General features: G+C 42.1%; 1 protein-coding gene across 1 annotated transcript in view; it reads right to left on the bottom strand.

Annotated features, from left to right (window-relative positions):
• Positions 1-23,839, bottom strand: part of PLCB4 (phospholipase C beta 4) — a 340,960-nt gene that overhangs the window by 127,687 nt on the left and 189,434 nt on the right. The window contains exons 5-7 of the mRNA XM_047069062.1: positions 13,586-13,666; positions 12,659-12,718; positions 10,991-11,134 (exon numbers count right to left, since the gene is read on the bottom strand). Coding sequence (XP_046925018.1) covers positions 10,991-11,134; positions 12,659-12,718; positions 13,586-13,666 — 285 coding nt within the window. The remainder of the gene's footprint in view (positions 1-10,990; positions 11,135-12,658; positions 12,719-13,585; positions 13,667-23,839) is intronic.

Genomic DNA, 23,839 nt, shown 5'->3' with positions numbered 1-23,839 from the left:
GATGCTGAGGAGAGATGCTCTCAGCCACGTGTTACTACCATGTGTTGATCTGAGAATGTAGAGTATGTTGTATCCCTCCCATGACACCAGGCATGGCCTTCCCTTGCCTCCCTAGAATCATCAGGATGGATTCCACAAGCATCTCAGCTTGGCACTCCCAGCAGGTCACAGGCTTGGCCTGACTTTCGAATTTCCCAATGAGAAGTGTTCACTCCAGTCTTCACCCTGGATCTACCACTGCAGGTACAATATTCCTCTGCTTCTGAATCTCTACTCGTGTCTTCACCCTGCCACATGCACAGCCTTCTGTCTTCGGGTGACTGCACACTGAGGACATCACCATAAGGGGACCAGCAGGCCCTCCCTCTTTTGGGTACAAAGTCCTGCCTCTTTTACCGAAATACTTTTCTCCCCCACTCCCTCTCTAACCACAGAACCTCCCATCCTAACAGTTTGAAGACTGGCCTTAGAGATGGGGATGTGACCTACATTAGACCAAAGACTTCCACGTATATACAAGTGCCCTCCAAACAACTGATCCATACTGTCCTCGGCATCTAATATACTTTCTCTTGCAAAGAGATTCCTTAACTCTTATAGAAGGAAATAACTTTAAGGGTCACTTGGTACAACTCTTTTTTGTTTGTGAGAATAAAAAAGCCCATGTAGTAGAAATGATTTGTCCAACCTTAGAAATCATCACACACACACACACACACACACACACACACACACACACACAATTCTTGGATGAATACCTGGATGAATGAAGGTACAAAGGAAAAAAAAAATGGGCATTTTTTTTTTTTTAGTTTTTTAAAAAAATTTTAACGTGTATTTATTTTTGAGAGAGAGAGTGGGACAGGCAGAGTGGGAGCTGGGGAGGGGCAGAGAGAGAGGGAGACACAGAATCTGAAGCAGGCTCCAGGCTCTGAGCCGTCAGCACAGAGCCTGACATGGGACCCGGACCCATAAGTCGTGTGAGATCATGACCTGAGTTGAAGTTGGACACTTAACCGACTGAGCCACCCAGGCGCCCCAACAGGCATCTTTATTTAAAATGTCAGTGGGGCGCCTGGGTGGCGCAGTCGGTTAAGCGTCCGACTTCAGCCAGGTCACGATCTCGCGGTCCGGGAGTTCGAGCCCCGCGTCGGGCTCTGGGCTGACGGCTCAGAGCCTGGAGCCTGTTTCTGATTCTGTGTCTCCCTCTCTCTCTGCCCCTCTCCCGTTCATGCTCTGTCTCTCTCTGTCCCAAAAATAAACATTCAAAAAAAAATTTTAAAATAAAATGTCAGTGATGGGGCGCCTAGGTGGCGCAGTCGGTTAAGCGTCCAACTTCAGCCAGGTCACGATCTCGCGGTCCGTGAGTTCGAGCCCCGCGTCAGGCTCTGGGCTGATGGCTCAGAGCCTGGGGCCTGTTTCCGATTCTGTGTCTCCCTCTCTCTCTGCCCCTCCCCCGTTCATGCTCTGTCTCTCTCTGTCCCCAAAATAAATAAACGTTGAAAAAAAAATTAAAAAAAAAATTAAATGTCAGTGAAATGAACACATTAGGTAAATATCAGCATTCATCTTACTGTAAGTACATTCATGCTGCATGTTGGCTGAGGTCTAGACCTAAGGTTCTAAATGAGCCACAGACAGATCTGTCATTTGGCATACATGGCATTTAAAAATGAGGGGCGCCCGGGCGGCTCAGTCGGTTAAGCATCCGACTTCGGCTCAGGTCACGATCTCACAGTCTGTGAGTTCGAGCCCCGCGTCGGGCTCTGGGCTGATGGCTCGGAGCCTGGAGCCTGCTTCCGATTCTGTGTCTCCCTCTCTCTCTGCCCCTCCCCCGTTCATGCTCTGTCTCTCTCTGTCTCAAAAATAAATAAAAACGTTGAAAAGAAATTTAAAAAAAAAAAAAAAAAAAAAAAAAAATAAAAATGAACATAGGGCACCTGGGTGGCTCAGTCGGTTGAGCATCCAACTCTTGGCATTGGCTCAGGTCATGATCTCATGGATTCATGAGTTCAAGCCCCACATCAGGCTCTGTGCTGACAGTGTGGAGCCTGCTTTGGATTCTCTGTCCCCCTCTCTCTCTGCCCCTCCTGATTTCGAGCTGTCTCTGTCTCTCTTAAAATAAATACAGTTAAAAAAACCATTAAAAAATGAATATATTTGTCAACATTTTAACAACAGATTTCATGTAAAAAAAATCCAGATGTCTAGTATCTTACGGACAAAATATCAGCATCTCCAACAATCTAGCAACCTTAAGGCCCATGTTCTTAGATAGTTGGAAAACTGGTTGAAGCAGATGCTGCCCTCCACCCCCTAGAGGGTGTATGTACCCCCCAACTCGCTACTGTCTACACTATCCCTTGTCATCACCTGGCATTTTTTCATTATTTACATCATCTTCCTGGCTTCTGTAGGCATCTGAGTTTAAAACTGGTGGTTTAAAGGAACTACAAATTTTGTTGATATGGCAATGAAGCACTAAGTTCAGAGCTGACAGAGCACCACCATGGATGAGACACTGAAGTACTGAGTTCTGGGACAGACGGTCTTTACAAGCACAATGAGAACTGAGGGAGCAAGAGAGATGGAAGGCGGTTGTGGGAGGCCCAAGGAGACAAGTTTCACCCACTCCACAGATTAACCAATGAAGGCAGCCCTCCCTCCTGAGGCAGAGAGAGGATGATGGTTTCTAAATTCAACCCAGCAATAAGCCAAATGAACTCCATTATCCTCATTTGGCAAGAAGAAAACACCTAGGAAGGACAGGGCACTTAAAGCTTACAACATGCACCCACACACTGGCTGATTCACAGCTCTGTCCTTAAGAGAGCTTTTTAACCGGCCATCACTGCTTTGTTTCACATGAGTTCAAAAACGGTTTAAAATAAAAACAAGAACATGTCAACTTTCAGTTTTGGAAACATGAGAACACAAACACACACACATCCTATCCCAGACTTGAGCCTCAAAAAACACTGAGGCAAAGGGGTGAAAAACTTTAATCAATCAGAACACAGGAAGCTGAGATTAATAATTTAGCTACTTTAGCATTCCAAAGGCATTGGCTCAGGTGAGCCTGGGTAGCAGACCAAGGAGTTAGAGAAGCAGGATATAAACACTCCTTGCTAAGCTTCACCACAGGGCAGTGCTTCTCACACTTGGGTGTGCACCAGAACCGCCTGGAGAGCTAAAATTGGTTACAGATTCAGTAGGGACAGGGCCTGAGAATCTGCATCTCTGATTAAGTTCCCAGGTACTGCTGGAGCTGTTAGTCTGAGGACCACACTTTGAGAATGACTGGCATATATAATACAATTAAAATTGTACGCTGGGGCTCCTGGGTGGCTTAGTTGATTAAGCATCCGACTTCGGCTCAGGTCATGATTTCATGGTTCCTGCATTTGAGCCCCGCATTGGGCTCTGCACTGACAGCCTAGAGCCTGCTTGCCATTCTCTCTTTCCCTTGTTCTCTGCCCCTCCCTCACTCATGCATTTTTCTCTCTCAAAAATAAATAAATAAACTTTAAAAAACCTGCATGTCCAGAAACAGCATCTTAACAGGGAGTGCTCTGAAAGAAAGCTATTGCTTGGGTCACAGACACTAACTCATTTTAATGGTGTTTTTTGTGTTCTTACCAAGTGAATTCTAATCAATGGCTAGGTCGGTAGAATCCACAGGTCTATAGATTAACCTGTTTGCTGTAGTCAATCAATTTGATAAAAACTTGTGTAAGTTCAAAATCACTGTGGTTTTTGGACTAAGTCCATTTGTATGCTAAACCAACAGGACTGAAACGTCACCCTGCATCAGAATCACCTGGCAGTTTAGTTTAAAACAGATTACTACTGGGTTCTGCCTCCCAGAATTTCAGATTCCATGGGTTGAGAGAATTAGGTGTTTGTTTATTTTTGAGAGAGAGAGAGAGAATGAGAATATCAGAATCTGAGCTGTCAGCACAGAGCCTGGCATGGGGCTCGAACTCACAAACTGCCAGATCATGACCTGAGCCAAAGAGGTTTAATGGACTGAGCCACCCAGGTACCCCATGGAATTTGCATTTTTAAGAGGCTCCCAAGGTGAGGCCAGTGGTCAGATCCCTAGGAGAAACTGTGTTTGGGAGGAAAAACAACAACAACAACAACAACAACAACAAAACTAACTGAGGGGAGACAGGTTCTACAGGGCCTTTGCCATGAACCTTTGTAGTAAGCCTTCCACTCAACATTATTCAAGTTCAGCAAAGCGGTCTTGGTGTTCAACCCAATTTACTAAACTAAGATTTTATTACCTGCAATAAATTATCTGACTTTACCTTTTTTGTAAACAAAAGAGAACACATAACAGTTTTGTAACTTAATTTCTATAGTACTTACTGATGGGCTTATTTGAGGACTTACTTACAAAGCCTAATTTATAGAGTTTGCCAAATATTTACAACCTGCGTGAAGTATAATGAGCAGTCTGGAAATTGTCTAAATTCAGTGTAAATCTTTGCATTTTGAACCTCATAAAAACAGCTTATTTTTGTAATCAAAGTAAAATTCAACTTAGTATAAAATAACACACTTATTTTTGGGGATTTTAAATGAGGGCTGCATTTCCATCTTATGTACAGTGACTCTGTGATTTCAGTTTGCTGTGCCGCACCAGCTGTAACGTAATGAAAGACATCTGAACTCCCTTCAACAAGCCAGAGACAAAATCCTTCCAAGCTGGTTGCATTCTTTTTTTTTTTTTTAATTTATTTTAGAGAGAGAGAGTGAGTGTGAGCTGGAGAGAGGCTGAAGGAGACAGAGAATCTTAAGCAGGCTACCTGCTGAACAGGGAGCCTGACACAGGGCTTGATCCCATGAGTGAGATCATGACCTGAGCTGCAATCAAAAGTCAGAAGCTTAACTGACTGAGCCACCCAGGTGGCATCACCACCCCCCTGCACCACCCCCCTGCCCCGGAATTGTGTTTCTAACTAAGGAATGCAGTTGTCATAGTCAGTATTATTTGCAGAGATGAGAATCATCTGCAGAGGTAGGGGGAGGAGAGGGAGAGGGGGCAGGGGAGTGTGGGAGGGGCGGGTTTTATTGTAGTTTAGAAAAAAACTGGAAACCACCATCATGTGACTGCTTTTACTCATGGGCATTCTAAGCTACATATCATACTCACGTATTACCCAAAGGCACAGGTGTTTGAGGAAGAAGTGCTAGCAATCTGTTAGCCATTCCTTTAAATAGAGGGTTTTTAAGGAGAGGAAATAAAAGCTAAATTTTCTAACTGGAATGACGGGAAGGATTTAGGCAAGCAGAAAAATAATGATCTAAATTGGAGAGAGGAAATACACCAGGTTAAAACCTCTAGTCTTGTCATGGATTCTCAGCAACAGTCCCATGACATCTTGCAAAGTGACTCTAAAAATAACACCATGGAATCCCAGATCTTTCCATCACATTTTCTCAGGCTTCTTGTGTAAAGAGCGTTTGCCTAATTTTTCTTGGAGCTACACTGTACAAAACTGGAGGTGTATAGCAATGAGGGTTAGACATTTATCACCTGGGTTAGAATTTATTGATTCCATCAATATAAGGACCTCAGTAAAATGGGCATTTATCGAGCACCTACTGAATGTTGGGCACTGACCATTCTAAATGTTGGGGATGCAGCAGTGAACAGGACGTTTACCGGATGTCAGGAGAGGAAATGAATAAACAAATAAATGATATGTAAATAGTGATCAATGCTATGAAAACAACCCAGCTAGATAAAGGAGGGAGAGCCGCAGTATGGCAAGAATGGGAGCTAAGGCGATATTCCAGAAGAGACGTGAGAAAATGTGAGCAAGAAAGCAGTGCATTAACTGGTGGAAGAGTGTGTTCCGGACAAAAGGAATAGCAAATGTAAAGTCCCTGGAGCTGGAGGGAGATACTGAAGTAGAGAGAGGGAGACACGGGCAGAAAGGGAGAGTGAGGGTGGCTTCCTGTAGGGCTTTGTAAGTCTTACGGTGATGTGATCTGAATTCCGTTTTAAAAGCATCCCTTCAGCTGCTATTTTGAGAACAGACTAAAGGAGCAAGTCCAAGGCAGAGAAACCAGGAGAGACAGGACACTGGCCTGGCGCACGCTGTAGTGATGGGGTGATGGGAAGCAGCTAGATTCTTGATACAAGGCTGTTTGTAATGGGCTGATGCAGGAGACAAAGGCGGCACTGATGGCCTCTGCTGCTTGCAAGGACTGTGGGTGAAGGGTCTAGATTTGGACGTAAGTTTACAATACTGTTAGACAGTTATTCTGTAGAGGAGAAAGGATGTAGCATTGAGCTCGAATCTTCCAAAGAGGTACAGTCGCATGGCAAGCTCTTGGCTCTTTAAGCAGAGAAGGCGGCTGAAGAAAATACAAGCCAAGCTACAAAGATGTGTTTTATACCCATACCTCCTTCTACTGTAGGAAAGCATAACCATATTTTCCCAGTCACATGTACAGGAAAATATTCTGTATTTGAAACCTCAACTCTGAGAAACTCAGATACCATGCAATAGTATGGACTCGTAAGTGGCGCCTGGGTGGCTCAGTCAGTTAAACTTCCAATTCTTGATCTTGGCTCAGGTCATGGTCTCATGGCTCGTGAGTTCAAGCCCTGCATTGGGCTATGCATGGTCACTAGGGAGCCTGCTTGGGATTCTCTCTCTGTCCTTCCCCTGTTCGCTTGCTCGCTCATTCTCTCCCAAAATAAATAAACAAATAAATAAAATAAAATAAAATAAAATAAAATAAAATAAAATAAAATAAAATAAAATAAAATAAAATAAAATAAGATACCCACTTGAAATAAAAAGATAAGGAAGAGCAGAGAACTTCTTGGGGAAGAAAGTAAAATGGCTCAAAGTCAGGAAAAGTTCCTCCTCCACATGAAAGCTGGTCCTCAATGGACAGTACATGAGACTGAAAAGTTGGCCCATTTGCCTGGATGAAAGGTTTGGTAAAGTGTTTTTTCAGAATGGTCAGGTCATTAGTGTCCTGAGAGCCCAGGAATTAAGAACAGAGTCAAGAATCTCATAGGATAAAGACTCCTAAGCAAGTTCTATATTAGAAAGTCTCTTGACTGATCTCTCACTAGTCAGACCAGCACTCATCAGATGCTCATAAAACAAGCAAAACACTCTGACCACCCAGGGAATGCTAACCTCTCACAATTAGTAAGCAAATGTCCAATATGTTGGATCCTTTGTTCTAACCTTGCATGCTTACTATGAGTTACTTATGTTTGTTTCCAAACCTGTTCATATCCATTGTAATTAAAAAAACTGTATGAACCAGGGGTGCCTGGATGGCTCAGTTGGTTAGTCATCTGAATTTGGCTCAGATCATGATCTCATGGTTCGTGAGTTTGAGTCCGCCATCAGGCTCTCTGCCGTCAGTGCAGATCCGACTTCAGATCCTCTGTCCTCCAATCTCTCTGCCCCTCCCCTGCTTGCACTCTCTCAAAAATAAAAACATAAAAAAAAACCCATATGAACCAATGAAATACGCTCGTGGAAAGAAAGAGAGTTGTTCCTTCTCTAAGTTGGATATTTTGGAAAGATGTCTTTAAAGGCAAGTTGCTCAACATGTTTTTTTCTCAAACTGTGTGGACAACAATAGGGTTAGAGAAAGGAGTCATAAAGTTGTAGGGTTCTGCACTCCCATTGCTTCATGAATGTCTTTAAAAGCCTCACTTCAACTTCAAAGAAACCAAACTGGATATCTGAGGCAACGAATGCCTCATGGGTGAGATATAGGCAAAAACGACATGGACCCCAATCCACAGACCCATACTGAATGAAGATACTTCATACCTGATATTAAGAGTTTGGCCAACAACCAAATCACATTATATGCTTCCAGTTAAAAGAAAGTGTCTAAGATATGTATGTGTTATTTTAAAAGATGCTGACTTGTTTTAACGGACTTTTGTGAAAAACTGACCAGGAACACAGGGCAAGAATAGAAGGCAGTTAGTGTATCATGTGGCACCAGGATTCCAGGCTCATACCCTGTAATCATGCTTCAGTGGTATCACAAAGTCACAAGTGCCATTTCAGACACACGGGACATCTCCACATTTCTCACTTAACCAGATCGAATTTGTGAGTTCTGCCATCACTGTGACCCAAGGTCATTACATTTGTTGTATTCTGTATCAATCCTCTCACCTTGATGGCTTGTGTGTTCTGTTAGGGATTGTAACACATACATAGGAATAGGAATAAATTGGTGGGGACGGGGAAGATAGTGTCAGTGCTGGAGGTAGCACAATGATATGAGCCATGCAGTTATTTTAAGTTTTGATATCAGGAAGTAGGCAAGATTACCCACATAAATGTATACTCAATAACAAGCTTTTTCACTCTCTTCTCCTCCACATGTCAAAGCTTCAGTGGAAATGCTATCAAGAAAAGAACCCCAAATCTTAACTTTTAGTACATACCCTCTATCTCAAAGATACACATATATACTACCTACTCATGAGTATGGGTCTCCGAACATGGTTCTGAAGCAAAATGGACTAAGATTGATAGCAATCAAACCATGGAAAGCAAAAATGTTACGGGATTTACTGATTTAAGCCATCTTCCCAGGACTGTACTTGCCCAGGGCATCAGGTGGGGTGGCAAGGCCAGAGCATCACATGGGAAGTGAGAAGGCCTGGGCTTTAAACCAGACTCTGGCCTAGCCCGCTGTGTAGTCTTAGGTGAGTTCTGCTAACTCCTTGGCCTCACTCTCCTCATCTGAAAAATGAAGTGTTAGGAAGTGCTTTCTAAACTCCATTTCCTGTCCTAATAATATTCTGTGACCCTGTGATCCTAATAGCTAACACTCATCAAAGGCTTTCAATGAGGGACACTGCACTAAGCCCCTTCCAAGTAGTAATTCATGCAATCCTCATGACAATCCTAATGGCAGATACTTTGGTATTATTCCCATTTTACAGATGAAGATAATGAGGCACAGAGAGGTAAACTGTGTGCCTAAATCACACAGCTGCTAAGGGGGAAAGCCAGGATTTGAGCCCACGCAACCTGATGCCAAAGCCCAAGCTTATACTGAGCCACCCTGCTTCTTGTAATGTGACCGGTTGATGAAAGCCAAGAAACACAGGTCTACAGAGCTGTCTTTTTGCAAAATGTTGGGCAGCTCAATACCTGCATCTGATTAATGAGACTTTTTCTTTGTGGGTGGTCAACATGGACTTCTGGGATTGAATGTTGCTATGGCAAATAGCCACTAAAAGAGACCTTTGTAGAAAATATGCAGATGTAAATGCCAAAAAGCGGGAACAATGTATGTTGACATCAGCAGGGTTCAAGAAACCATTCAAACTGGTGTTGATCTAAGCAAGATAATAAAAGAACTTGAAGGCTTTGCAATATCTGTTCTCCCAAAGTGAAGCAACCTGGAACAACAGCACAAAACCCACAAAACCACCACAAGACAGAAACAAAGGCTTCCCTGTAACATGGAGCAACCATTCCTGGCTCCAAAGCCTAAGCCTGGGAGCTCCTCAGACTTCACCACACATCTGAGTCATCTGGGGTGGGGCGGGGGGGGGGGGGATATATCTTGTTAAAAAAGCAAAGATTCTGGATCAGGTCTGGGTGGATTGGCGACTCTAAAGTGTAAGGACCTTCTAGGTGAGGCTGCGTTGCTGGAATGTGGACCATACTTTGTGAGTGGGAGTAGAGAGCCTATAGGCTCTCAGAGTCTGTAGAACTCACTTCTGCCACCAGTTAGCTCTGGGTGCAGGGTTAAGTCTTCGAAGTCTGGTTTTGTCAGATGATCTTATCTGTACATTCCCCCCCAGCTCTAAATGATGACTTTCTTATTCAATCCTACATTATAGGATTAAGTGGGAAAATGAAACGCCTCCCTTAGCCCCCAAACTCAGGTCTCTGCAATGGGAGAATCAAGGCTAAGGCCTCTTCACACCTACTACAGAAAGATAATGAGAGCTCTCTCTGTTCAGAGGTAAAACCACCCTGAAAACAAATGACTTGCAGCAAACTGATTTATGTTTGAGGCTTTCTACTTGGGACAAAATCTCTTTCAGACTTGCTTGCCAGGGCAATGGTATGCTAGGTATGGTATTAAAAGATGGATCATGATCCAATACTTCAATAACTTATAGGGGCAGGGATTGGAGCTTGAATATCTTTACCGTCTAGACCTGAACTATCTACTATGATAGCCATCAGCCTTATGCAGCTATTGAACACTTCAGATGTAGCTGGTCTGAATTGAAAACACACATCACATTTTGAAGACCTGGTATAAAAAAATGTAAAATATGTCATTAATAAGTTTTATTTTGATTTCACATTAAAATGACGGTATTTTGGGTACACTGTGCTGAATAAACTATTTTATTGAAATTAATTTCACCTGTTCCTTCCTACTCTTTAAATGTGGCTGCTAGGCTCTGTCTCTCTCTCTCTGTCCCAAAAATAAATAAATGTTGAAAAAAAAATTTTAAATGTGGCTGCTAGGAAAATGTAAATGATATCTGTGGCTTGATTTACATTTCTACCGGGCAGTGCTGATCTAGTCCCCTGCTATTCATGTGGTTCTCCAACCAGCATCATCGGTATCAGCTGGGAACCTGTTAGGGAGAATTTTGTCCCCATCTCAGACTTACCGAATCAGAATGTGCATTTTAACAAATTCCCAGGTGACTCCTGTGCACATTCTAGTGTGAGAGAGGTCCTGGGCTAGTTTTCCCTACAACATATCCACAGAGGTATTTGGATTCTTGGTATATGTAAGTGATACTCTAAAAGCATGGTGCTTGCTGAATTTTCTACACCAATGTTCAGCTAGGCAATGGAAATAGATTTTTTTTTAATCTTAAATTACTATACAACTTTTAATATATAAATCAAAATGACATTATACATAAAGATTATGCACACCATCCATATACATCTGGGGGGGAAAGGGAGAGAGGTGCTTTCACTGAGGCTACCTTAGTTACTTCCGGATTTTCAGCCACCATGTATGTGAAACTGATGTTCACCAGATCTGTGCCACTGCAGACACAAACTATTCGCCCTTCCAGATCATTCTCTGACTTTCCAACAGCTTCAAGAGCAGCCAGGATTTTGGGATCCTGTATAGACATATATATACACACAGGAAAAAATTGTTAGATCAAAGCCTGGAGGAAACATTGCTCATCTGATGTAAAAATACACAGGACAAATGTTTTCTTTTTACCTAGAATGCCCAGATATCTAGCATTATTCTAAAGCTTGTAGAGGTAAAACTTATAACACTACACATTACTTGAACTCATTTGGTAAGAAAGGTATTATAATACTATTGATTTAGAAAACTAGGTGTGAGGGTCTGTCTTTAGGTTCTTGGTTGTAATTATTACAGGGCCTGGTATATGAAAATGGGATGGAAAGGTTGTGACTGGGACCTGCTTGTGTCCACAAAGATTAAAGGGTTCTCTCAGCAGAGGACAGTGACTGAGGTCTCATGAAAATAAACATGGGCATTGCCACGGCCAGCAATCAAGGGTCATTAAAAAATAAGATTAAGTCTGTCAAGTAACCTGGACACAAAAAGTATGCTCATCTCTAGAAGCCATGGCATCTTCATTTGGAATGATGACAGTGTAATTTTACCCTAAATAGCAAATAAAATAGCGTTTTGTCCTCCAGGAGAACTCAGAAGGAAATGCCAACATAGTTACACAGAAATTTTAACTAACATAAAAAGAGGACGGCTTTAAAAAAGACAAAGAGGAACAAAATGAGGAACATAATTTTGTTTTCAACATCTAAAAACCTGCAGGGCTATTATGAAAATGGGAATAAATACTGTGCTTTAATATTCTAGAAAAAAGCCAGCTTTTAAATTCCTAGCACCACTAGGCAAACAGCTTCTTATTCAAACAAATCAATCACTGTGAAGAAGACTGATTTATATGCTCTGTCATCTTTTTCTCTCAGAGGCAAACTGAACCTCCAAGGTGAGCCAATGTCTGCGTGCACAGGTGCACAAATATGAAACTACCCAAGCTATTTAAATTTCCACATCAACCACAAACCAGAAGTGACTCACTGTTTGCTGAAAAGAAAAAAAAAAATGGCAGCGGAGGGAGGGGGCCCTTGACAAATTAATTTCTGAGTTAAGGAAACGGTTTCTTTGATGCTGATACCATGAAAGCATCTTCTCTTTGAAAGGTGAACAACGTTTCTAATATAACTAAATGTAATGCAATCCAAACCACCCAAAAGGTACAGATGAAAAGATTTCTTTAAAAAATTTTTTTAAATGTTTATTTATTTTTGAGAGAGAAAGACACAGAGCATGAGTGGGAGAGGGGCAGAGAGACAGGGAGACACAGAATCTGAAATAGGCTCCAGGCTCTGAGCTGTCAGCACAGAGCCCAACGTGGGGCTGGAACTCACAAACCGGGAGATTATGACCTGAGCTGAAGTCGGATGCTTAACCCATTGAGCTACCTAGGCACTCCATAGATGAAAAGATTTCTGAACTGTGTGTTTTCTTAACTCCCAGCTGATGAGTTTGGGCAATAACAGTTTAAAATAGCATTCTAGAAACCTTCTCCAACCTAAGGAAATCTGTGTTTAGAAGAACAGCAAACACCAATCACAGGTACCTTTGGGGTGGCTCCCAATCGAATACTGTTGATGAGGGAGCATTCTAGAACTTGTCCTTCCTGAAAAGAGAGAATATAATACAGCAGTGAGGCAAAATCCTGCCAGACTTGTGGCACAGATGAGGTATATGATGATGAAGGCAACACCAATGACAGTAAGGTAGAGGGGGAATGAAAAATAAAGGATAGTAATTGCAATATCCAATGATCAGAAATAGTCAAGACCATTCAATTTCAATATATTCCATTCAAATATACATATATATGTATATGTTCATATATATGAACATAAGTCTGCATAATTATTTATCATTACTTTTATAATAAAAGTGCTGTTACCTTTATGCATGTAATACTATATTACTGGTGTGTGTGTGTGTGTGTGTGTGTATATATATATCATTAAATATATGTGTGTACATGAAATATTAAGTGGGAATAATGCTTTTATAGAATTCCAATTCTACTGTGTTAAATTCAGTTCAAAGATTCATTAAATGTGTGCACTGTGCTGTGTATTGAGTGAAGTCCTGGGGTATAACAAGATGACCATCCTCTTAATGTGCTTTTGAGACTCAGCTTGAATATCTCTTCAAGGAAACCTTCCTAATTCCCAAGATTAAATCAGATCTGCCTGTTTTCAACTCTTGTAACAACCTGACCTTCTCTTTCACAGCACTCAATGACTTCTACTTTTTTTTGTAATGCCTGCTTTTTCTCCTAGACTAGAATCTATGAGGTCTAAGATATTGTCCTTGATCAGCACTGTATCCCCAATGCCCAGCACATGGAAGTACGTTTTTAAAATCTTGAAGTAATGAATAAGCATAGGGTCCATGCTCAAGAGGCATTCTGCCTGCTTGTTGAGAAATAAAGTAGTTTAAGCCAGAGAGCAGGAAAGAACAACTTGCTGTTCTTGGGCCATACCTTGCCTTCACTTCTCCAGGTCAGAAAGAAGCCAAATTCATCCACTTTGAAGAGGCAGTTGGGTTCAAACACAAAGGATTCCTGTTAAAAAGAAATTTGTTGATCTGTATGACTCATACCACTTTGAATCTAATAAAAATGCAAGTACCTTTTAGCCTCTAAATGAGGGAAAATGAGAAATCACGCTTTTGCATCCTAAACCTTAATGACCACATTTCTTATCATGGAGTATTTTCATCTTGAAAACTCTTTGCATTCACTTTTATATTGAAAGACTGATCACAGAGAATAAAGTTTCTCTAGGACATTCAAGAAGAACTCAGAGAAGGAAGAAGGACTCCCAGATTCTAGCCAACTGGTCTCCCTCCACAAAAGAGGTACCATTGTCTGTATTTAATATAATGTAAAAAACCAGGAGATAATTTTTTTAGTCTATGTTTTTTTTTCTTTTTTGTCTACACAATTCAGCATTCATATGCTTACTCAGAAAACTGCTGAAATTTTTGCTTTTACGTCCAACCTCATTTGGTGTCCAGTAAACCAGAGCTTGAGCAGGGTTTTGAGCTACGCAAAGTGTAGTCCTTGGACCAACAGCATCAACTGTAGAGTCTAGGGCTCCAGCCCACATGGATTGAATCAGAGTCTCCAGGGGTAGAGCTCAGAAATCTGTGTTCCAACAACGCCTCCAGGTGATTCTAATGCACGCTAAAGTTTGAGAAGCACTGTTATGGCCTTTGACACCAGAAACTATGTTTGAAACCTACAGAATCAAAATCTGAATCAAGAAGGAACGTTAGCCACATGCAGGGGCCCAAGGGCAGCTATAATACACTTGGCAAAGGATCCCTGGTCTTTAGCAAGAAAGCGTCATTGTGCTTATGAGCGGCAGGAAAATTTTATAACAATGAAAGTAAAAGAATATTCAGGAAATGAACCCAGATACCTTCTGCCCTCTGATTGCATTGCACCAAGCCTTGGCACCCATGTGTCAACAAATCCACATGTCCTTCTCATCATGATCTAAAGAACTTGTCCTCTTAGATAATCACAGAGCAAACAATAGGGAACCTGTCTGCCAAACATGGATCAGGGCAGTGACTTAAAACAAATAAAGAGCAATTATAGGATTAAGACTTTAAGGGTAGTTCAGATTTCACCAATCAAAACAGAGCTCTCTAAATTTTAGGGAAGCAGAGACATTCATCAAGGTAAATCCAATGTCAAGATACTGGGACACCATAAAGTGTCAGAATTTGGAGTCCCAGGGGCCTTGTACAAAGTCAGACTTCAAATTTGTTTGGGTGGTCTTCTGACAGGAGAAGAATATCATACCCATTTCAATTCCATGCCAGGTACATGCTAAGCACTGCACACATAGCAATGAAAAATACAAAGAATGAGGGCATGGGATGACCTTTGCTTTTGGACTCAAAACCCAGTTCTGCCATTTATTTTTTATCAACTCCTAGAAAAGCCCTTTCTAAGTCTCAGAATCCTTATCTAATAAATGGAGGTATTTACACATACCTTTCAGGCTTGTAGGAATTAAAGGAGTTGATAAACATAAAGTACTTGACACACAATTACAATTCAGCAAGCTGTAGCTACTATCCATAATGTATGGTTCAAATTTACATTTGTGGCAGCAAATTACTAACAACATGATATTGCCAATACATGACCCACAATGATAGCACTTTGAATGGTGCGACCTTTTTGAAAAGGCTTGACCCAGAAGATTACACTTTATATAGGTCTTAGAGCATGGGTAGAAGTTATCCATGAGGAGCAGAGAGCAGCATTTGCAAGGACATGTAGGCTTGATCCGACAGTGGGAACTTCTGAGGAGTTGGTGTGGTTAGACTACCTCACAAGAGTAGCAGTGGATGAGACTGGACACATAATAAGGCTAGATCAGAAGGGTACTGTATGCCACACAAAACGTATTAAACTTGACCTACAAAGTGGTAGGGAGTCTTGTGTCATTACTGATTGAGAAACAAGAATCAGCAACTAATTAAAATAGGAGAATTCACACATTTTCAAATACTCCCCAAGCAGTATCTTTATGGTAGTACAGAATTCTGGTGCACAACATTCAAAAGTATGTCCTAAAATGGTATTTACAGAGTAGACCCACAATGAACCAGCCACCATAGTTATTATTTATGTGCACTCTATCCTATTCTAAATAAGGATCTGAAGTGATCCATGAAACACACATGATAAGAATAGTTTTTCAACTTATTTTGAGGTGGAACTTTCAATTCCTTGGCCTCTGTAACTGTAATGTTTTTTTTCTTCTTTGTCAGTTACGAAGTACCCCCAGAGCTTATCATTACCGCCTTGAAATTTCAATTCCTAACATCCCACTCTTGGGCCATTTCACCTGATCCTTCTAGCCCCTAGCACAACAGAACACATTCTCCTATATTCGTTTGACTTCTTCACCTCTTCCTGTTCAGTATCTACTGATTTATTGAACCAGAGTATTCTTGACTTTCTTCTCTCACTTCCATTAACGAGTCTCCTGCATATTTCATGTATATCCACTTTACTCCATCTTACCACCACTTCGGTCCAAACCATCATTATTGCACCCAAGGTCTGATCTTACCGCTTCTCTTCTTTCTTCCCACAGCAGCCAGATTGACTCTTTGAACTTTTCATCAGTGCGTTAAATCCATTCAATGGGTTCCTTCATTATTTAGGATAAAACCGTACTCCTTACCAGGGTCTCAAAGTTCCTAGACAATCTGGGTCCTTCAGACTGTTTATCATGCCACTTTCTGTTGTTTTCTTCTGCTTCACTCAATCCATGGGAACTCTTTTCCTTGAACTCCTCCCTAGCTCTTTCTAGCCTCAGGGCATTTGCACTTGCAGCTTCCACTACCTAGGAAGTCCCTTCCTACTGCCCTAGGCATAAGTAGAGCCTCTTTATCCTGCAGACCTCGCCTCACCTGTCTTCAGAGGGGATTTCCCTAACACCTCCTTAAAAAAGGCTCTCATTTTATTCTCTATTACAGTATCCTGATTATATCCTCAATTGCACCAATCACAATCTGCAATTATTTTTATTTCTTCGTTTATTGACTTATCGTGTGGCTTTCACACCAGAGTGTAACTTCCACATGGCAGGGTCCTTGAGACATTCTGGTTCACATTTGTGTTCCGAGTGCCTAGCACATCAAAGGCACCCTGAAACTAAAGTCCTGCGCTCGAAAATAAATGAACACACGATATCCTGTTTCAAATAAAACATTTTTCAGTAGGCCAACAGATAAAACAGATAAACAAGAAATTACTCAGGTTGAGGGGGTTGTACCAAGCCCAGAATCCATCAGGGTCAGTCCCTGGAAGGCTGCCATAGACAGATGTACAAATACAAGGGCACTGCAATGGGGCTGTCTGCCTGGCAGACAGGCTCCTTTTTATAATTCATACAAGCTCATCTCAGAGTTTGGGTGTGGCTTTGAGGTACCTCCCAGGAATACCCACTGGACCAGGAGCACTGTTTGAATGCCACTACAAGGAAATCATTTCCAAACCAGGATAAGAATCTGGACAAAGAAAAGAAAAATAAGGTAGAAAAGTAGAGTAAGGTCAAAACAAAAGATAGCTCCAAAAAGGCTTACCATAAGATCCCAAACAGTTAAAACAGGATACTAATTTGGCTCTGGGCTCCCTAGCAACCAAAGCAAAAAGGGAGAAAACACCATTGACTAGGAACCCATACAGTTCACAGATAAAAACACATTGGTTGTTAGGAGAAGCAGTTGCCAGAGAGAAATTCTCTGTGGGAGCTCCAAGGAGCCCTGACCCATGCTAAAGACAAGGTTCCCAACAAAGTTCACAATAATGTTGTCCACTCTGTCCACAAGATTCTTGGACTAAACATGTTCAAACTCCCCATAAAAATCAGAACAAATCTGAGTATGCAGCAATCATGGAAGGAAACCTAATCTATTTAGGTTTCTCTCCACTCCCAGGAACACACAGAAGAACCTGGCCCTCAGGGTGAGTTTAAGTACACAATCTCCATTCTTTTTTTCCCCTACCAGCTGTGTTAAATTTCACACAGAGTCACAAGGAGAGTTACTGACCACAACTAGGGTTGTGGCCCTGTGACCTAGCTGAGGCAGTAATATTCTCCGTCTCCTTGTCAGGAAAACCGCCCTCCAGACTTGGGCATGGCAGGGGGGTGGGTCATCAAAGGAAGCTGGTCTCGTTCTCCTTTGCAAATCCTTTTGGCAGTTAACAAATGGTGATGGGATTCTCTGGTAAGGAGACAAACCAGAACAGAACTTCCTCCAGGGAGCTCAGAATTTCAGTTCTCACAGGACTCCTAAAATTCAACACAGCCACACTTTAGAGCTCAAGGACTAGTTAACTCTTCCAGCCCAACCTCATTCTTTCCTTAGGCCCCTGGGAGAGACAGGGTGAAAGGCACAGGAACTCCTTTTGTGGAACTGTGAACAGGCAGGGGACCAGGGTGAGGCATTTTATTTGAGAGGTGCGAAGAATCACTCTGGCTGGAATCACTACAGGCAAAAACCTTTTTCTGCCTCAAGGATCCCTGCTCGGTGCTCCGATGGGCTTCCTGAGGCACTTCTGCCATTTCATCGAGGCTAGAGTATATTTAAAAGCTGTGTGTCTCAACACTGTTTTTAGCATATTTCCCCCTATTAACATATGCCACTTCAACATTACTTAATATCACAACCTGTCTTTCAAAGATTCAGGTCACTTTCAAGATGACGTACATTAAAATATTTTTCCTGTTTCAATTCTAAAAGTATTTTGGTTAAACAAAATTTAATCCCATTTCTTCATGTGAGGAATGGCAGAAATCTCAGCAGACTGAATACTCTGAAGAGGAGGCAGGTATTCAGTGGGGCTTCCAGGTAACAGGTGGTTGAGTTTATTTTACTTGTGTGTCTATTTATTTATTGTTTTAAGTAGGCACCACAGCCAATGCAGAGCACACATGGGGTTTGAACTCAGGACCCTGAGACCTGAGCTGAGCTCAAGAGTCAGACACTGCTCCACCCAGATGCCCCTATTTGTGCTCTTTCTTACCTTTGCTCTCCTGCCCTCTTGCCCACCGTCATTACCCACCAGCATTACAAGTGCTACAACTCTCTACTGTGGGGCCTCATCATCAAACAGGGAATGGTCAAGTCTTACCACCAGCTAGGGAAAGGGACTTGGGGCTGGCTAATCAAGGTGTCAACACCACTTTACTTAAACAGCTGTGCAGAGGCTCTTTTGTGCTTGTGACTGGATGGGGAGATAAAGAGAGGTGTAATGGGTGGAGACATTCACATCATAGCAGGAGTCTCCTGTTTTCTAGAAAGGGGACTCTCTTTCTAGAGGTGGTGCTGGGGTCCAGGCTTTGTAGTTCACAGTTCCTGGGCTCCAGTGCCAGTCTCCTCAGCAGGCATCTGCTGGAGAATCTGGGTGGTGGTGCTGCCTAACCTCACCAAACTTTACTTTTCCCATCTGTAAAATTAAGAAAATGGATCCCAACCTTATAGGGCTCTCACAATTGAGAAAGCCTAAGTGCCTGGGACAAGCTAAGTGCTGAATAAATTGTAGTAGTCATTAGAAAACAGCTAGTACTATTTAATTTGGGGCTATTGTGAAAGACATTTCACAAATACCATCTCATTTAAATGTGCTGCCAATTCTGCAAGGCTTTACACTAGATCAATGCTGTCCAATAGACTTTAGTGATGATGCAAATGTGCCAGGCGGGCACAGCTACACATGGTAGCCATGAGAACCACATGGGGCTATAAAGTACTGGAAACAAATCAACAAATCTTGTGCAACAAAGGTGATTTTTAATTTGTGCCTATTACCAGCAGATTTCTGGACGGTCAGTAAACGAACCCTGCATTTGCAGGCTCCACCTTTGGGGAAACTTGGGGCTCACTGTCCTTGTTTCCTGGTTTGATAAGAACTGACAGGAAGAGAAAAGGGCTCTGTTAAAGTTGGAGAGAGACAAGTGACATCTGAGTTACCGACACGCCACTAGAGGTCTTATCAAACTTCAATAACATTATAAACCACTGGCATGAAAACAGACGACAGACTAGGGACACAGGTGGAGTCTGGAATAGTTAACCAGGAGCTAGTGCTTTCTATCAAGATCCTGGAACTTCAGAGCCCAAGTGATGCCACATGGCCTATTTATTTCAGCTCTTTATTCCAGAGGAATTGGCTAGAGGTAGCAGAGCCTTTCTGATTCTGCACAAACGCTTCCTCTCTCAGAATCACAATTTTTTTACTTGGTTTCAAGTTAGAACTAAAGCCCTTGGTGATGACATTCTGTCAGCAGAAATGATTTATAGACCTGCTATAACAGATGGGTCCAGAAGTTTTTTTTTACCCTCATGGGTATGGTTTCCCCCTGGAAGGATCCAGAATGTTCACTGCATTTGTTAATCTCCCTTCTAATTTATAGACCCTGTGAGACGATAGACACTGGGGCTTCTCAGCTCACATTCTACAGAGGAGCAGGAAGACACTGGTCATGGCTGTTCCAACCCAGACCGTTGCTATGCACTATTACCTTGTGAAGAGACTGGTCACGTAACATTAAGAGCATTCGCAGCTTTTGTATTCCTTTCCATGGCCTTTGATTCTTTAGACAGCTGTCCCTACTAGGTTAAACTGTTTAAACTGAATATAAACCTTTGCTCCGCCTATCTAATGCTCAACCAGAAACCAAGATGGATATATACAGTTTTGGTATGTTGATAAGCAACCCCCAAGGCGTCTGTGGCACCAAATACACAGAGTACTGCCTCTGTGCCCCTGAGCCAGCTTTTACTAGCAGATATGCTTACTGAGCGCCAGGCGATGCTACGTGCACTTCAGACACATTGCCTTATTCACCTCCCACCATTCCTACGAGGAGGGTACTATTCTTACTCCTATGTTATAAAGGAGGCTGTCAAGACACAGCAATGAAGCGTCTGGTCCAGTACAGAATAGCTGACAGGGCAGAGCTGGGATTGCTGGCTCCACCAAAGCACACATTTGAATCGTACCTGCTCTGAGGCCCAGAAGGGAGGGGGCCACTGTCAGGGCTGGGCCCAGGTAACTGTTCAGCAGTCCTATCTGGAGGCTCCGCTCTTCTTGTCACCGAATGCCAGTAACCATCACTAGGGTTAGAAGGCGCTGGAAACTTTTTAGGTTTTATTACAGTATGTCTTGAGGCCTCCCTGTGAATCCCCAAGCTGCACAGATGGTACTTATTAACAGGTTATTTGGGAGGGGTGTTTTTCACAGCTGCGTACATCACGTCAGAGTGTTTTCTAGGACCTAGTACCAAGTAAAATGGTTTTTCCTGATCTGTTGCTTCCTTTATGATCCGGCAGACAGTCCCATGACAGCCTTTCTGCATTGCTTTGGCCACTAGAATCACAAGTAGCAGCTCTGAAGCTCACTTTTGTCAACTTTATGGAACATTTTTGCTGTCCACAGAGTGGCTGACTGCTAAATTTGCCTGTAATTTGAAGTCCTTCACATATTTCTTTCCCTCCCTTCAGGCTAAACCCCTGTTCCATTCATCCTATCTAGTGGTATGCATCTCTGCATCACAGCTTACTTTGGGATGTGGTAGAAACATGTGTCAATAGTACAAAAATCATTTCATGGACACCAGAAACCACTGGGCATTTCACACTGGTTTCAGGATCAGACAGGCCAGATCCAGATGTGGCTGGACAGTTACAAGCTTATTTGAGCTCTGTTTCTTCATCCCCAAAAGCAGGGAGAACAACCAGTAACAACTGCCCATTTCACAGGCTACCTCTGGGCATTTGAGTGCTTCAGGCATAATCTGAACCCAGTAAATTTTTCTTGACTGTTAATAACATTGTACCAGTAACTATTACTAATGTTGCCAGTTATCAGTTACAATTAATCATCCAAGAACAAAGGAGGTAAATACACCATCACTACATTATGGATGAGTAAACTGATCCTGAGGTTAGCAAGTTGCCCAAGAGGACACAGATAATAAGCAGCAGAGACACATCTCCATGGCGGCACGGAGAGAATCTCTTCACAATGAGCAATAGTACTACTGTGTGCTTACTTCCACTGCTCCAGAATGCAAATCTGGGAGCCGAAGTATGGAGGAAACCCAGAGTTTGTAAATTACTACTGCACGCGCGGCTCAGTGAAATTTTGTTTTTTGCACAAGGAGGTCAGGTCATGTTTGTTCCCCGCACAAGCCAGCCTCAGGCTAAATCAGGCACACAGGCTCAGCCCTCAGAACACAGTTTTAGCTTCTAGCCTCTTCAGTTGGTGAGTAGTGACCCAAGGAGATACTGTTGGGGTTAGGAGCCCCTGCCCTGCACCTCCCTGACGGGGTGGATGGTGCTCTCAGATGGTGAGAGGGCAATCCAGGAAGTTATTTGGAAAGCTGCACAAGGTGCCAGACCTGTTGTTCTAAATTATATAGGAACAGAAATGAAAATGTCTCCCCCTCAATAACCATCCATGAGCATGTAACTTGCTCATTTCAGCAATGATGGAGATACAGTGAACTCTTTTTCTGATATCAAGTGGAAAATTTTAATCATTTCACTTTTTCCATTTTTTCTCCCAACCATTTCATTTTTTCCTTTCTTCAGAAACAAAGAATGTCGGGGCACCTGGTTGGCTCAGTCAGAAAAGTACACAACTCTTCACCTAAGGGTTGTGAGTTCGAGCCCCATGTTGGATGTAGAGATTACTTAAATTAAAAAAGGAAGAAAGGAAGAAAGGAAGAAAGGAAGAAAGGAAGAAAGGAAGAAAGAAAGAAAGAAAGAAAGAAAGAAAGAAAGAAAGAAAGAATATCCTCAACATTCCAAGTGACCTGGCTTAGAAGAGTCGATGAAGGCTACTGAAAAGCAGCAAGGGAAAAGCATAACACCTTTCCTGACTTTTCAAGTTATATATCTTTTAAAACCCTGAAATTTAACTTGATGGTGATTATTAACAAGGCCTCTGACCCTATTTTTGGCTGTGGTAATGTGAACGTGTGTGCACATGCATAAAGAGCTCACAGAAGAGCAGTCCAGAGAGGGAGCTGCAAGTGCAAAGGCCCCGAGGATTGTGTGCCTGGTATTTTCAGGGAACATCCACAGCTCAGTGAAGTGGCAGGTCACATAGGGGGCTTATAAGCTATGGAAGGAATTTGGAAATTATTTGAAATGAGGTAGGAAGCCACTGAAGGTTTAACCAGAAGACAGGTATACACTCACTCACATTCTAAAAATATTCCTCGTAATTATTTCTCACAATGGCCCTGCAAGGTAGGTGTTATCATCCCCACTTTTCAGATAAGGAAGCTGTGGCTTAATGCTCAGTGGGTTTAAGACTGGCTTATAGTGCCATTTTTTGAGTAGCAAATCCAAAGTTAAAGATAATTTCTGTTTAACTCCAAACCTATGCCCTTAACCAACTATGTGTATTTCAGACTTTTCAAGAAAGAGCTCTCTTGTAAAGATTTTACCCTAAATACCATGTAGTACAAACCCTTTCTTTATTTGCAAACAATATCCTGGCGACCTGGCTTGGGGGAGTATCCAAAAACTAGGCTCCTTTTTATATTTCACAGAGTTAAGAGGATCATCCGCCCTTTTAGGTACTTGGGAGAAGAAGATCTACAGAAGAGGAGAGGAGCCAGCAAAGTGTCATCAGGGAAATCCTTAGTAGAAAGAGCACGTTGGCCTCCCACCTGGGAAAGCCATATTAGCTCAACCCACACACTTCATTACATGTTTCGGACACACTATCATTTCAGAGCAGTTATGTGCTATCTATGGCCTTAAGACTAAGTGTAAAAACCATGTGTTTATTAATCTATCAATATTAAGTATTGAGACAGGCTTCCCTACTGAGGATATTTCTTGTCTATTTTCATTGGTTGAAAGAAAATATTATGTTCCTTCCATAGAGTACATTGTACCTAGTTGGTTTTTTTTTCCCCAAAAAACTAAAGTCTAAAGAAGTCCTGATTAATACTTTTCTATAGGCGGGTACTTATTGACTATAAGGTAGAGGTATTAGTGTTCTGAGGAGCACTAATGAGGCACTTATCTGCTGGGAGGGGCAAATATCTGAAAAATAAATTCTTTCCATCCTCATCTCCTTAAAAGAATCAAATTAAGAACTCCTGGATGTAGTAATGTAAATAATTATGGTCTGAGATACATACAGCACATAGGTTACTAAAAGACTTAAGTAGCTTTC

The sequence above is a fragment of the Lynx rufus genome, unplaced genomic scaffold (genome assembly GCF_022079265.1).
Source record: "Lynx rufus isolate CCGP_SWC_20201006 ecotype Redwood Valley unplaced genomic scaffold, mLynRuf1.p SCAF_8, whole genome shotgun sequence".
Taxonomy (NCBI): Eukaryota; Metazoa; Chordata; class Mammalia; order Carnivora; family Felidae; genus Lynx; species Lynx rufus.
The sequence above is the reverse complement of the archived record's forward strand: the minus strand, read 5'-3'. Positions and strand labels throughout refer to the sequence as shown.